The 12,714-nt window shown below is 36.8% G+C and overlaps 2 protein-coding genes across 2 annotated transcripts; both read left to right on the forward strand.

The window, feature by feature from the left end:
- The first annotated feature begins 794 nt into the window (after nucleotides 1-794).
- On the forward strand, nucleotides 795-6,240 carry LOC110370559 (leptin receptor gene-related protein). The gene is made up of 5 exons (XM_064038044.1): nucleotides 795-813; nucleotides 1,249-1,346; nucleotides 2,306-2,381; nucleotides 3,154-3,337; nucleotides 4,467-6,240. Exons 2-5 carry the CDS (start codon nucleotides 1,331-1,333, stop codon nucleotides 4,578-4,580), a joined length of 390 nt encoding a protein of 129 aa, XP_063894114.1. The 5' UTR covers nucleotides 795-813; nucleotides 1,249-1,330; the 3' UTR covers nucleotides 4,581-6,240.
- A 615-nt stretch (nucleotides 6,241-6,855) lies between these two features.
- On the forward strand, nucleotides 6,856-8,549 carry Arp3 (Actin-related protein 3). The gene has a single exon (XM_021326408.3). The coding sequence runs from the start codon at nucleotides 6,973-6,975 to the stop codon at nucleotides 8,227-8,229; it is 1,257 nt and encodes a 418-aa protein (XP_021182083.1). The 5' UTR covers nucleotides 6,856-6,972; the 3' UTR covers nucleotides 8,230-8,549.
- Nucleotides 8,550-12,714: the final 4,165 nt, after the last annotated feature.

Raw genomic sequence — 12,714 nt, forward strand, 5'->3', positions numbered from 1 at the left:
TCGAGCTTTCTCGAATATTGTTAATAGAATAGTTTATTAAAATGTCAATTCGACTAAACATCTTATCTAACATAAAAAATAGTCTATCAATATCAAGAATCTATTGCGACAGTAAACAAGGATATTTTGTTACTTGGATAGCTATTCATAGCGTGCGCAACATGTTGTTTTTCATTAAGGTAGGACCGCACTTAAGCGACACTCCGCGGCAGTGGAGCGATGCGACACGTAACGACATTATAGGTATACCGCACTTGAACTGCAGTGCTGCGACAGTTTGCAGCAAATTTTGTCTGTCACTCGCTTGGCTGTCACTCGCTTGAATTCATATAATGTTCATTTTGATGATCATATATCTCAGGATACTGACTGACTAACATAATTAATTTCTCTTCGTCGAAAGCCATTTCAAACACGACTTTTCGTTTAAACCAAAACTTGAAAAAAGTGAAGTGTCGCGTCGCTTGCTATATTGCACTTAACGGCAGCGGAACTACGCGACGCGACAGGTTGCGACACTTTTGGTCAGTTGCCCAACTTTGCCGCTGAGTGTCGCGTCGCGTAGTTCCGCTGCTGCATAGTGCGTTATACCTCATACAATTTCTTACAAAGAATATTTTGTCGTTACGTGTCGCGTCGCGCAGTGTCGCTAAGTGCGGTCTTGCCTTTATCGTTAAAATAAGTCTTATTTTCAAAACTACTCGTTTTGTCATCTGAATTTATTAGATTAATCGACTATAATATCTATGATTCGGCAAAACAGACAAGCCTATTTATTTATCGTCTGTGGCGTTCGAATTAGTTGATTTTCTAATGAGGGTTTTTGAAATTTTTTCTGCCACCGGGTGGCGCCACGTATGCGTCTGGTCCAAACAGCTGTCAAATAGTATGGAATTGTAGGTGCCGAACTTATTGTTTATTGAAATTCTGTTATATTGGAAGTGTTATTGATTTTATTATGGACTACGGTCAGAATAAGGTTTCCGAACTAAAAATTGAGCTAAGAGAGAGGGTGCAAAAGTCACTGGTACTAAGGAAAAGCTTGTTGAAAAATTTGTTAACACAATATGATTTAGTTTTTTTTATTTACTCAACCTCAATAGTAAAACAATAATGCAGTGCTTTAATTATAAAATAAAAAAACCACTAAAATCGTTCACTATTCATAGTAAAGATAAGCACTTTGACAGTTACCTGGACCTGACGACTCAGTGCGCCACCTGGTGGACGCCATTTTAGAAAACCCTCATTGAAGTTTCACTCAATCATTGAGAATTTGAGATTTGTCTTTCTTTTATTGTAATCTTGTTATCAACACAAAATAACTAAAATGGCTGGAATCAAAGGTGTGTATTACTTTTCCAGAATTATAACTTTCACTTGTTCATAACAATCGGCCTTGTGCTACAATGTCTTATTTGTAGATAGTATGACTCATGTTATTTACAAATATTTTTTTAAAATAAATGTTTCTTTAGCCTTTCTACCTGTCTAATCATATCAATATTTTTTTTCCATGTACTTTTCACCGTTGCCATGGATCAGGGTAAGTTTTATTTCGAGTACAATTACTAGCAGAACTGTATAGACAAAGTATGATATGTTATTTTACAGACCAGATGCCTGCATTCTTAAATTACTGGCCGTACATAATGTTGTTGACCTGTTTTCGATAGTTTTTATCTCACATTCGTCAATAAAGGTTCATTGTGTTGTGTGATGATAAAGAATGGTTGCAACAAAAGAGTACCTGCTTATGTCACACTATATTTTTAATTGTGACACTATAAGATTTAATATTTGTGTATCATGATTGCTAGATTTGCTCATAGCTTCTTGAGTTTAGAATGAAGATCTTCGATGTGAAAGGAATTTAAACAATCCGTCGAATGTTAAAAATTTAGGCTTTTATTGGTCAAACACTTTCATTGTTTTGTTTATTTATTGGATTACCAACAGCATCTCTGCAGAAATATATCAATCAGTATATCATTTAACAGGATAGGTTTAGTCTGTGCTCTCAGCTATAGGCAAGCTGGTGCTTATTGCCAAGTCGAGGACAAAGCCATCTGTCACTAGTTTCTGACTTGACGTTTTTTAAACACCTGTAATGGTTCATATGAAATGAAAATCTTTGACTTTATTCCACGATTGAACCATTTAATTACAAAAAAGTAAGCCAACTAGATTACTCTCGAGTTTGGTTATTACCTCACAAAACAATTAAATGTCATAGCAAAGGAACATTTTATGTATTTTTTTTTTTACGAATACACAATTATGAAAATAGATATTTTGTATTTCAGTTTGGTGTCCCTGGCCTTTGCTGGTTCTATTGGAATGACCTTTGTTATTCTCGCCTGTGCCTTACCACAATATAAGTAAGTAAAAGTTATCTCTGCTTTTTTTGTTGTCTGCACTCTTTATCAGTGTATAATATCCTGTAAACAAATTGATACAGTTATGATTTGTTCAGTGTAAGAGCTTTTGAAAGTTATATGTCATTTAATTAGATATTTTATTATGTCATAATAGGTGTATATGTTTTGGCCCGTGTCCCTGAGAAACTTCTTCCCATACTCATACAAAAATATATATCTTGTGTTACTTGAGATATTTTAGCTTCCCAACAGTGAAAGTTTGGAGCCCTTCAAACAAACAAGAAATTGAAACCTTTATTAAGTTAAAACACAGAAAGGGATAAAATAAAACTTCTACTGTTGGTGCATTCTATCACACAAATATTAAAAACTCAAACCACAGTCTGTATTTAGGTGTAATTTCATATACATTGTGTGTATTGTGGGAAAATGGCTAGATAAATGACAATAGCTTATAAAACAATGGTTATGATTGTGATGCCTCAAATAATAGTAATATGAGATAAGTGTATTCATGCATATTGAAACGCTGAGTCTTATCATAACTTTACCCTTGATGATCAAGATTGATCAGTTTTTCAGATGATATTTTAAATCACAAAGTTTATAATATTCATTCTAAATAATAGTTTGTTCTAGTCAAAGGAAAAATTAATAAAAAAATATTTACCAATTTATTCTTATTAATTTAGTTCAGGATACATATTTTATTATGAGTTCACCAAACTTAATCAATGGGACACAAATCAAAATATTGTAATTTTTTTTCCAGACTATGGTGGCCATTCTTCGTGGTTCTGTTCTACATCCTATGCCCGATTCCTACAATGATCGCTCGCCGTCACTCAGAGAGCACTGGAGGCAACTCGCCCTGCATGGAGACAGCTATTTTCATCACTATGGGATTCCTCGTCAGCTCCTTCGCGCTTCCCATCGTTTTGGCTCGTGCTGCTGTGGTAAGTAATATTCTTTTATAGATAGTTCAACTCAGATTTGCGCGCGGCCCTATGTGTGCGTCGGCTTGTAAATATACAACTTTCATTCGTGTGACAGTGACGTCGTCCGAGGATGACGTGTTCTTATCGCTTTTTGTTATGGGTACAGTCGTTTACGAAAATGTCTAGTTCTTCACGGAGAAAATATGTTTAAAGAGTCAGGTAGCGTTTCAAAAAATGAAACAACATTCAAAGCTTTTTATTATTACATTTTTTCATTATTTTCTCATACGTTTTTTCAAATTGACATTGACAGTATCTAAGAAATAAATGAGGTGAAATATCTAAGATGAATTAAGTACTCCTTACAAATCTAGCTCGGGGTACGCGGACAATAAATACAAGTGTGGATTAAGAATGTAAAAAGACGTATAATCTAGTATAATAATGTAAACAAAATGTGTGGGGAATTTTAAAAAATTATATTGCTTCGCATAATGTCGACCAAAATAAGACGGAAATAATGAAACTCATAAATGAACGTTTAAGTCAAATTGATGAAGGGATGTTGGGAAATACTTGTCGACATGTACAAAAGAAAAAAGAAGAATACTATAGACATTTTGACATGGAGTCAAAATTTATAATTGAGCTTGGTGAGAGTAGCGAATCCGAAAATTCATCATTTGATTTTTCAAGTAGCGATTCAGAATTATTATAAATAAATAAACATTAAATTACGTAACAACTTCTTTAAACAGCCATATACAACCCCTAAATAACTGTATTTGTACCCGACTGTACCTCTTGTCACGCACACAAAGTCACTCTATATGTACAAGGGTTACCCACACATAAGGCCGCGCGCAAGACTGAGTTGAACTTACTATACACCAATAGAATTGCTTATCTGAAAAAAACATTAAAAAAATATTTCATGATTTTAAAAACAATCTCAAGGAACTTGAACTCAAGGTTCTCTTTGAAATTCAGTTTTTAACCGACTTCAATAAAATGAGATTCTGACCTTACTATATTGGTGCGCGATTATCCCATGTTTGGCCAAACCGCTTTTGATGCAGCACAGATGATGCGAAACAATATTTTAGTTGAGTAAATAGGTATAACCAGAATATTTTATTTCCAACAGATTGCATGGGGCGCTTGTTATTTAACACTGGCAGGTAATGTCATAGTGTACCTCACCATTCTCGGCTTCTTCACCATCTTTGACATGGACGACTCCGACTATACAATGTGGTGAGAAATCTAAATGTTGTTGCAACTTGATGGACGATCTTAGGCAAATAATATATTGTATCGTAAGATAATGTTGTGGTTTTGTTTATGATTAAGTCTGATAATGATACTGATAGTGTAACGCGAAGGAGGTCTATGATGTTAACAACATTCTTTCTTTTAAATTCTATGAATACTAAAGCTGAGAAACATCTGTTAATATTTATCCAGTATTTGGAGTACAGAGGGCTCGTAGAAATATATTAAATTATCATTTGAATTATTTTATTGTAACAGTTCGTATCTGCAATGTTTGTTTTAATTAAAGATAAGGGCTTTGTTAATGTGTTTCTTTGTTGCTGTATGTTTCTGTTTATCGACAAAGTAAGTAATGTATGCAAAAATGGAGTTCTAATAGACAGTGAGTACAAAATTAATAAACTGGAGCTATGGCTAATTTAAGAAATATTTGATAATCATGAGGTTGTGTTATTTTTTTGTTTTTACGGACTGTTACTTCTTGATTGGTGTACTGATATTATATACAAATATACTTTCATCCTTTATGAATCAACATAATTTATGTGAATTTTATAATATAGCATATGTTACTCACATATTTAACAAACAATATTCTATTTGTTACTATTTAAACTTGGATTAAGAGAAATTTTAGTGTAAGATATAATTGGAGATATTTTTTTATCATCAACTAAAATTCAGAACAACAGTTATCGATATTGTGTACATTTATGAGCTTGTATCATGAAGATTAATATTTCATGTACTAACGGATAGGAATACTTAACAATTTTATTTAATGCATGTGGCTGAGAAAACTTATTAAGAAAACAGAGAAGCAGATGCAAACTCATGTCTGAAAACTAGAACATCACTAATTTTAATGGTTTATACCACTTGTGAACACCAAACGTAATAATAATGAGTAGGTAGTGATAAATTTAGTGGAAGAGCCATTTAAAATTAATGATGTTTTTAGTATTAAGGCAAAGGCTCTTAGATGTATACTGTAGTATTTGGTACTTTCTTAATAAATGTAAAAACAGTGGAGTGAGAACTATTGTAGTTAAGAAATACCTACGTAAAATCAAATTATTGAGATGCATAGTTTGCTAAACATAAATTTGAAAATAATCCAATTTGAAAATTTTTAAGTCTGACATGACCAAAACTTCGAATAATGCATGGGATTGGATACAAAAAGGTTGAAAAAGAGGTTGTGTGCGACAGATCAGTTCTTTTCTCTACAAAGGAATAATCTTCAGAAATTACACAAAGTTATGCATTAAGTTTGGTAATCAATTCGAGCCAAGCTTGTATTTGTTGCGTTGCTTTATCGAAGGCTGAATAAAAAAATATTACGCAACGCACTGCGTGTTTAGAAACTTATAGTAGTCATTGCTTGTTATATTAACGCGTAATGGAAAGTGCAACAACATTCAAAAATCATTCCACTGTGACTCAACTCCATTAAAAAAAAAAAGCAGGAATCCCTTGATGTAATGTTAGTGGTAAATCTTTAATGAAAATTAACTATGTATTAACAACTTGTTACATTACTATTGAGGTCTTCAAAATTAAAACGTTAAAATTACATTCCTGTAATGTAAATTGTGTAAATATAGCATTAGTATCAGGTCACAATAAATATCAGCTGCTTTATAGATCGTTGTTTCATTATTAACCTACGCATTAATCTCTTTTTATTATGAAACTGGCTTCTGCCAGCGGTTTCACCCGCATCCCGTGGGAACTACTTCCCTTACCGGGATAAAAAGTAGCCTATAGCCTTCCTGGATAAATGGGCTGTCCAACACTGAAAGAAAGTTTCAAATCGGACCAGTAGTTCCTGAGATTAGCGCGTTCAAACAAACTCTTCAGCTTTATAATATTAGTATAGATACTTGGTGGACGGTGCACCTTTGAACAACTTGAGAAATAGCATCTAAACGTCTCCTACTTGCTTCAAAGGTGAGGAGACCACCCAGGGAGTATCTAAAATAGACTAATCAAAACATGAATAAGTAGGATGATGAGTATAACATCTGGCTCCTCAATAGGTTCGACTCTCAAGATCAGTGCAACGGTTGATCTTAGTTAATGTCTTTTAACAATGATCAATTTTGCTTGTTTTATATAATGATGCTTATACTTAATATGTTTATTTATTTACAAAATTAATCTATAATAGGGAAATATTAAAACTAGGTATCAAAAGATGCTTATACTATTTTATTGTTACGTGTAATGGAACGTAAATTAATCATCTTCCGCTGGTTTGACATTTGCTACACGTCAAAATTCGTGAATCTACCAGTGATTGTACCGCACCCACTAGTTGTCCTCAACAATTTTAGTGATTTCTGATTAGAAAAGTATTTAGCAAGTACAGAATCATGGGTGATCATTTACCAGCATGTGTCATTGATGTGGGCACAGGTTACACGAAGCTGGGCTTTGCCGGCAACAAGGAACCGCAGTTTATCATTCCGTCAGCCATAGCGATAAAAGAAACAGCGAAAGTCGGCGATCAGAGTACTCGACGTATGACTAAAGCTGTAGAAGATTTAGATTTCTTCATCGGCGATGAAGCGTTTGACGCCACCGGGTACGCTGTGAAATATCCCGTACGTCACGGTCTCGTCGAAGATTGGGATCTCATGGAACGTTACATTGAACAGTGCATCTTCAAATACCTGAGAGCGGAGCCAGAAGATCATCACTTCTTGCTCACTGAACCGCCACTGAACACTCCTGAGAACAGGGAGTATTTAGCTGAGATTATGTTTGAGTCATTCAATGTGCCTGGCTTGTATATTGCTGTGCAGGCCGTGTTGGCGCTCGCAGCGTCGTGGAAGTCTCGCACCACTGCTGAACGTACATTCACAGGCATTGTAGTGGACAGTGGAGATGGTGTAACCCATATAGTGCCTGTAGCTGAAGGATATGTTATTGGGTCATGTATTAAGCATATACCAATTGCTGGCAGAAACATTACTTCATTTATTCAATCACTACTTCGTGAGCGTGAAGTAGGTATCCCACCAGAACAAAGTTTGGAGACTGCAAAGGCTATAAAAGAGAGATACAGTTATATTTGCCCCGATATAGCAAAAGAGTTTGCCAAGTATGATGCAGACCCTGGTAAATGGATGAAAAACTACACAGGTATAAATGCTATTACTAAAAATCCATTCTCTGTTGATGTTGGCTATGAGAGGTTCTTGGGGCCTGAGATATTCTTCCACCCTGAGTTCTCTAATGCAGATTTCACTGTTCCTCTGAATGAGATGGTAGATGAGGTCATTCAGTCATGTCCCATTGATGTGAGGAGAGGTTTATATGGCAACATAGTGTTGTCTGGTGGGTCGACAATGTTCCGTGACTTCGGGAGGAGACTGCAGCGAGATATCAAGAGGACTGTTGATGCGAGGCTGAAGCTATCAACTACTCTATCAGAGGGCCGTATCACACCTAAGCCTGTAGATGTGCAAGTGATTTCACACAACATGCAGCGGTATGCTGTCTGGTTCGGAGGCAGTATGTTGGGCTCCACACCTGAGTTCTATCAAGTGTGTCACACAAAGCAAGCGTACATGGAGTACGGGCCCAGCATTTGCAGACACAACCCTGTGTTTGGCACCATGACATAAAATATCATAGTTAATTGCCAGTATTCAAGTCAATAATGATGTTGACTATTTTTAAGCAATTATGAATTTATAATTTTAAGATTTATTTTACTTAAAAGAGACTTACTAAGTATCCTTATTTTATAAGTGTAACTAAATGTTGCTACATTTTAATGTAATGGAGCATGGTTTTTGTATAAACACATTTAATTCCAACATTATGTTTATTAATGTATTTAAATATTCAATTCATGTAAAATCTAATTTCTTAGCTGGTTTTTGATTAAAAGGCATTTAATATTGCATTCCAGCTTTTTACCAAATATAGAGTCTTGATATAATTTTTATTTTATTTCGTTTATAAACCCATTTAAGCTTTGTTTTCACAATAAAATTCTAAATGCACCATGTCCTCAGATGGCGGGCGGACTAAAGAATATGGCTGTTGTATATTTCTCACAGTCGAGAAATATACCACATTCCAGTTCACATTATAATAAATAAAATAGCGATATTATCCCTATAGCATTATGATGTTTTATGTTCAAAAGTACGTAGCATATAGTGTGAAACAAGATTAAAAAATCTTATCTTGAACTATCTGGGATTAGTCATTCTCCTTCACTGAGTAGTTTAGATCTTGAATAACAGATGGCGCTTTCATAAGAGATTACTGATTAGTGTTTCCACAATAGCCCTAAAAACAGAGAATATGAACGAAAAAAAATTATGTATTTATGACATTTGTTTAACTATAATAAATAGGAAATTATCAAATCAATCTTGGTAATTGTGCCCCATATACTTATAGACCTGCGTACAAAGCTGGTAAACATTTTTTTTTATTTTCGCATGACTTAAGAATCAATTGATTTGTTGATGGTACCTACATTTCGTTTAATTGTACCTACAGATAGTTTTTTTTTGTCGTTATAGTCGAGGTTATAATAATTTGTGTTCAATCGAAAGTTTTCAGTTTACATACGTGCCCGCGTAGATTAGGTACCTAAGTACCTTCTTAAGTTCGAATTTAGTACCTACTCGTCCCCAAGCGTATATTTCCCTTATGTCAATTACGTGAACTTATTGTAGGTACCTACCTATGATCTAATAGTACCTACCTACTGGTTTTATATCCCGGTGTACCTAACTCATTATATTCACGCAGAAGTCCGTATCCAACTAGTGCAGGACAGAAGGTCTATATCTCTATAGAACTTATATCTATAGAATGTACATGTTTAGGTAGGTATTTATGAAAAGAACTGTGAATGACGGGAATGTTGCTCTTTTCATTACTCGTCGCTAATTAATGTAGGAACTGTCTCGTAAGCAGATGATGATGATGATGATGATGATGATGATGATGATGATGATGTCCTCCTAGACGATTCCGTCGACGGCGACACCCTGGCATATATCGGCAGTTTGGTTTCGTTCATGGGCTCGTACATGACTCGCGAAACCAAACTTTGCCTTGAACACGCGGTCACAAATAGCGCAGTAGAGTTGCCCTTGCGCATTGTAAGTGTAGGTATAGGAGGGCTTGGGGCGGGATTTTTGGAGCTGGCGTTTAGCGTCTAAGGCTTCGAGACGCCGCTGTTCAAAATCCTGTACGCTCTTATGAACAGCTCTGCGCCACTCAGGTCTTTGGGTCGCTACTTGTTCCCATGAGGTTGGCGATAAGCCAACTGATCTTAGGTGGCGCTTTAGTACGTCCCTGTATCGCAAATATTGCCCTCCAGATTGGCGTTTGCCAGTACTGAGCTCAGAGTAAAAAACGGTCTTAGGCAATCTGGAGGACTCCATACGTACAAGGTGACCGCACCAGCGCAATTGTCCCTTCATCAGGAAACTCTCTATACCTGACATAGACGATCGACGGAGAACCTCCGTGTTGGAAATCCGATCTTGCCAGCGAATACGAAGAATAGCCCGGAGACATTTAAGATGGAAGACGTCGAGGCGTTTGATGTCACCTTTGTAAAGGCACCAAGTCTCCGAGGAATACAAAAGCAAAGGTAGTATAATGGCTTTGTATACAGCTAGCTTAGTGACTAATTTGAGATCATGGGACTTCCATACACGGTGATTAAGTCCGCCAAAAGCTGCTGCAGCCTTAGCGATCCTTGCAGATATCTCAGACTCGAGACGGTTGTCGCTGCGTACGAGACTGCCAAGGTATCGAAAGGATCCCACTTCCTCCAAAGGTTTCCCGCTTAGGTAAACAGGCGTGTCATCTGCAGATGTTTTCCTTGCAGGCTGTTTAAGAATCTGAGTCTTTGAAGCACTGATTACCAAGCCAAATTTGCGACACGATTCGTCCAAATAGTCAAGATATTCCTGAAGATAAGCAGATAATTTTACATCGGGGAGGGTTGTCATCGGATATTTGAACTCTGGAGCTAGACATGTGATTTTCAGTCGATTTTAATGATGTCTTTCAGGATACCTATATAAGTACATTATAGATAGGTAGGCATTGCCTAATTTAATTTAATAATAATAGGTACCTCAGAAAAGTAATTTCTATTGACCATAATAAGTTTCTTGTTGTGGGTACCTAATTACAAATTTTATTGATGTCGTATTCTTGTCAGAGTGGTCGTGGTCGTCACTTCGTGTGGTGGCGCGCTTAACAATCCGTCGCTATTCGTTTCGTGAAAACCCCTATTGAAACTTTTCGTGTGCAGTCGTGAAGTGGACCATGGATCTACTGGTGCTGATACAACGGGTAAGTACCTAAGTAGATAATCAATTTAGATATATATACTACTAGCTTCTGCCCGCGACTTCGTACGCGGATCCAGTCCCTTATGCCAGCGACCACGGGGTCAGCAAAATCAAAGATCTGAATCGTCTGATATTGAATTTTAAGGGCCCGTTGACTTGAAAACAACGGAATACGCATAACCATTAGAAACGTTCCATATATTTAATTTTTGTACTTCAACGGCAAAAGCACAGCAGACTAAACAAAACGCTGAGAACTGAAGCGCAATAGACGTGACCATAGGGATAAAAGTAGTGATTCTAATTAGTCCGCATTTAAGTTGTGTGTGACGAAAATATTGCACGTATTATTACGTAAAAAAAATGAAATATAACTAAGATGACTAATTCGTGGTGACTTAGTGGAAGTCGTGGTGGTTTAGTGGGTAGAGAACCAATCTCTCAAGTATGAGCGTGTGACTTTGATTCCAGATCTGGCAAGTACCTGCCAATGCAACTTTTCTAAGTTCGTATGTACTTTCTGCGTATATTTTGGATACCAATGACCGTTATTTGGAGGGGATGTTAAACTGTAGGTTCCCGCTGTCATTGAACATTCTTGGCAGTCGTTATGGGTAGTCAGAAGCCAATAAGTCTTACCAAGGGGCGTTGGATTGAGCGGGTAACCGGGTTGTGGAGGTCAGATAGACAGTCGCTCCTTGTATAACACTGGTACTCAGTTGCATCGTGACTGGAAGTCCACCCTAACATAATTGGGACAAAGGCTCTTGAGATAATAACGACAATAATAATGAGATATAAGCACCGCAGGACATCTGAGGCTGATGACGGGGAGTAGCGACCCCGCGGGGCTATATATACCGAGTGCTCCAGGGAGAGTATACTGTCTCCCACCTCCGGCCGGCCAGAGTGAACCATGACGGGGGTTTGCCGTCCAGAGTGGAGTCGCTAGAGCATGGTTAGTAGCCCTTCTCGGAGGGCAGGTGCTTCCTGGTAAGTGCCGAGTGGGCCGGTGATGCTGGACCCACAGGGAGCGCGTGATCTGCGTTTTAAGTCCGCCGAGGTATCCTCGCCCTTCAGCCGCTCTGACTACGACTTAATTTTTTGATTCACAATAGGTACCTATTTTACGTCAATAGAGTGTGCTTATCAGATTGAACGCTAAAACGTCATACCTTTATATGCTATTGTCTACCTGGGCTCCCGGAGTTCCACATCAGGTGTTTTAGATCTTCAATTTTTATAAGTCATTAGAGAGTGCTTATCAGATTGAACAACTTTTGCTAAGACGTCATACCTTTATATGCTATAGTCTGGCTGGGCTTCTGGAGTTCCACATCAGGTGTTTTAGATCTTCAATTTTTGTAATTCAATAGAAAGTGCTTATCAGATTGAACAACTTTTGCTCAAACGTCATACCTTTATATGGTACAGAGTAGCTGAGCTCTTGGGGTTTCACATCAGGTGTTCCAGATCTTCAAATTTATTATCTCAGCAGAAAATGCTTATCCCATGAAACAATTTTTGCCATGGCACCAATTTTGTATCTTTTATAGTTTTGTTGGTCTGTTGGAGTTCTGCATCAGGTCTTCAAGTTTCGAAGATAAATTATAGCCTATATGTTGACCAGGTTTAATACCGATACAACAAAGAAAGAATCATTGAAATCCGTTCAGTAGTTCCGAAGATTAGCGTGTACAAACAAACAGACATACAGACATACAGACATACAGACAGAATTTTTTTTTTGGATTTGTGCTCCATTACTGTTTC

Source organism: Helicoverpa armigera, chromosome 15 (assembly GCF_030705265.1).
Source record: "Helicoverpa armigera isolate CAAS_96S chromosome 15, ASM3070526v1, whole genome shotgun sequence".
NCBI lineage: Eukaryota > Metazoa > Arthropoda > Insecta > Lepidoptera > Noctuidae > Helicoverpa > Helicoverpa armigera.

What these genes read in the sequence shown, in the direction of transcription:
- LOC110370559 (XM_064038044.1), top strand. An exon ending in TGTGCCTTACCACAATATAA is followed by an intron (nt 2,382 to 3,153) that starts GTAAGTAAAAGT and finishes TTTTTTTTCCAG; the next exon opens with ACTATGGTGGCCATTCTTCG. An exon ending in TTTTGGCTCGTGCTGCTGTG is followed by an intron (nt 3,338 to 4,466) that starts GTAAGTAATATT and finishes TATTTCCAACAG; the next exon opens with ATTGCATGGGGCGCTTGTTA.
- Arp3 (XM_021326408.3), top strand. Translation starts at nt 6,973, where the DNA reads ATGGGTGATCATTTACCAGCATGTGTCATTGATGTGGGCACAGGTTAC.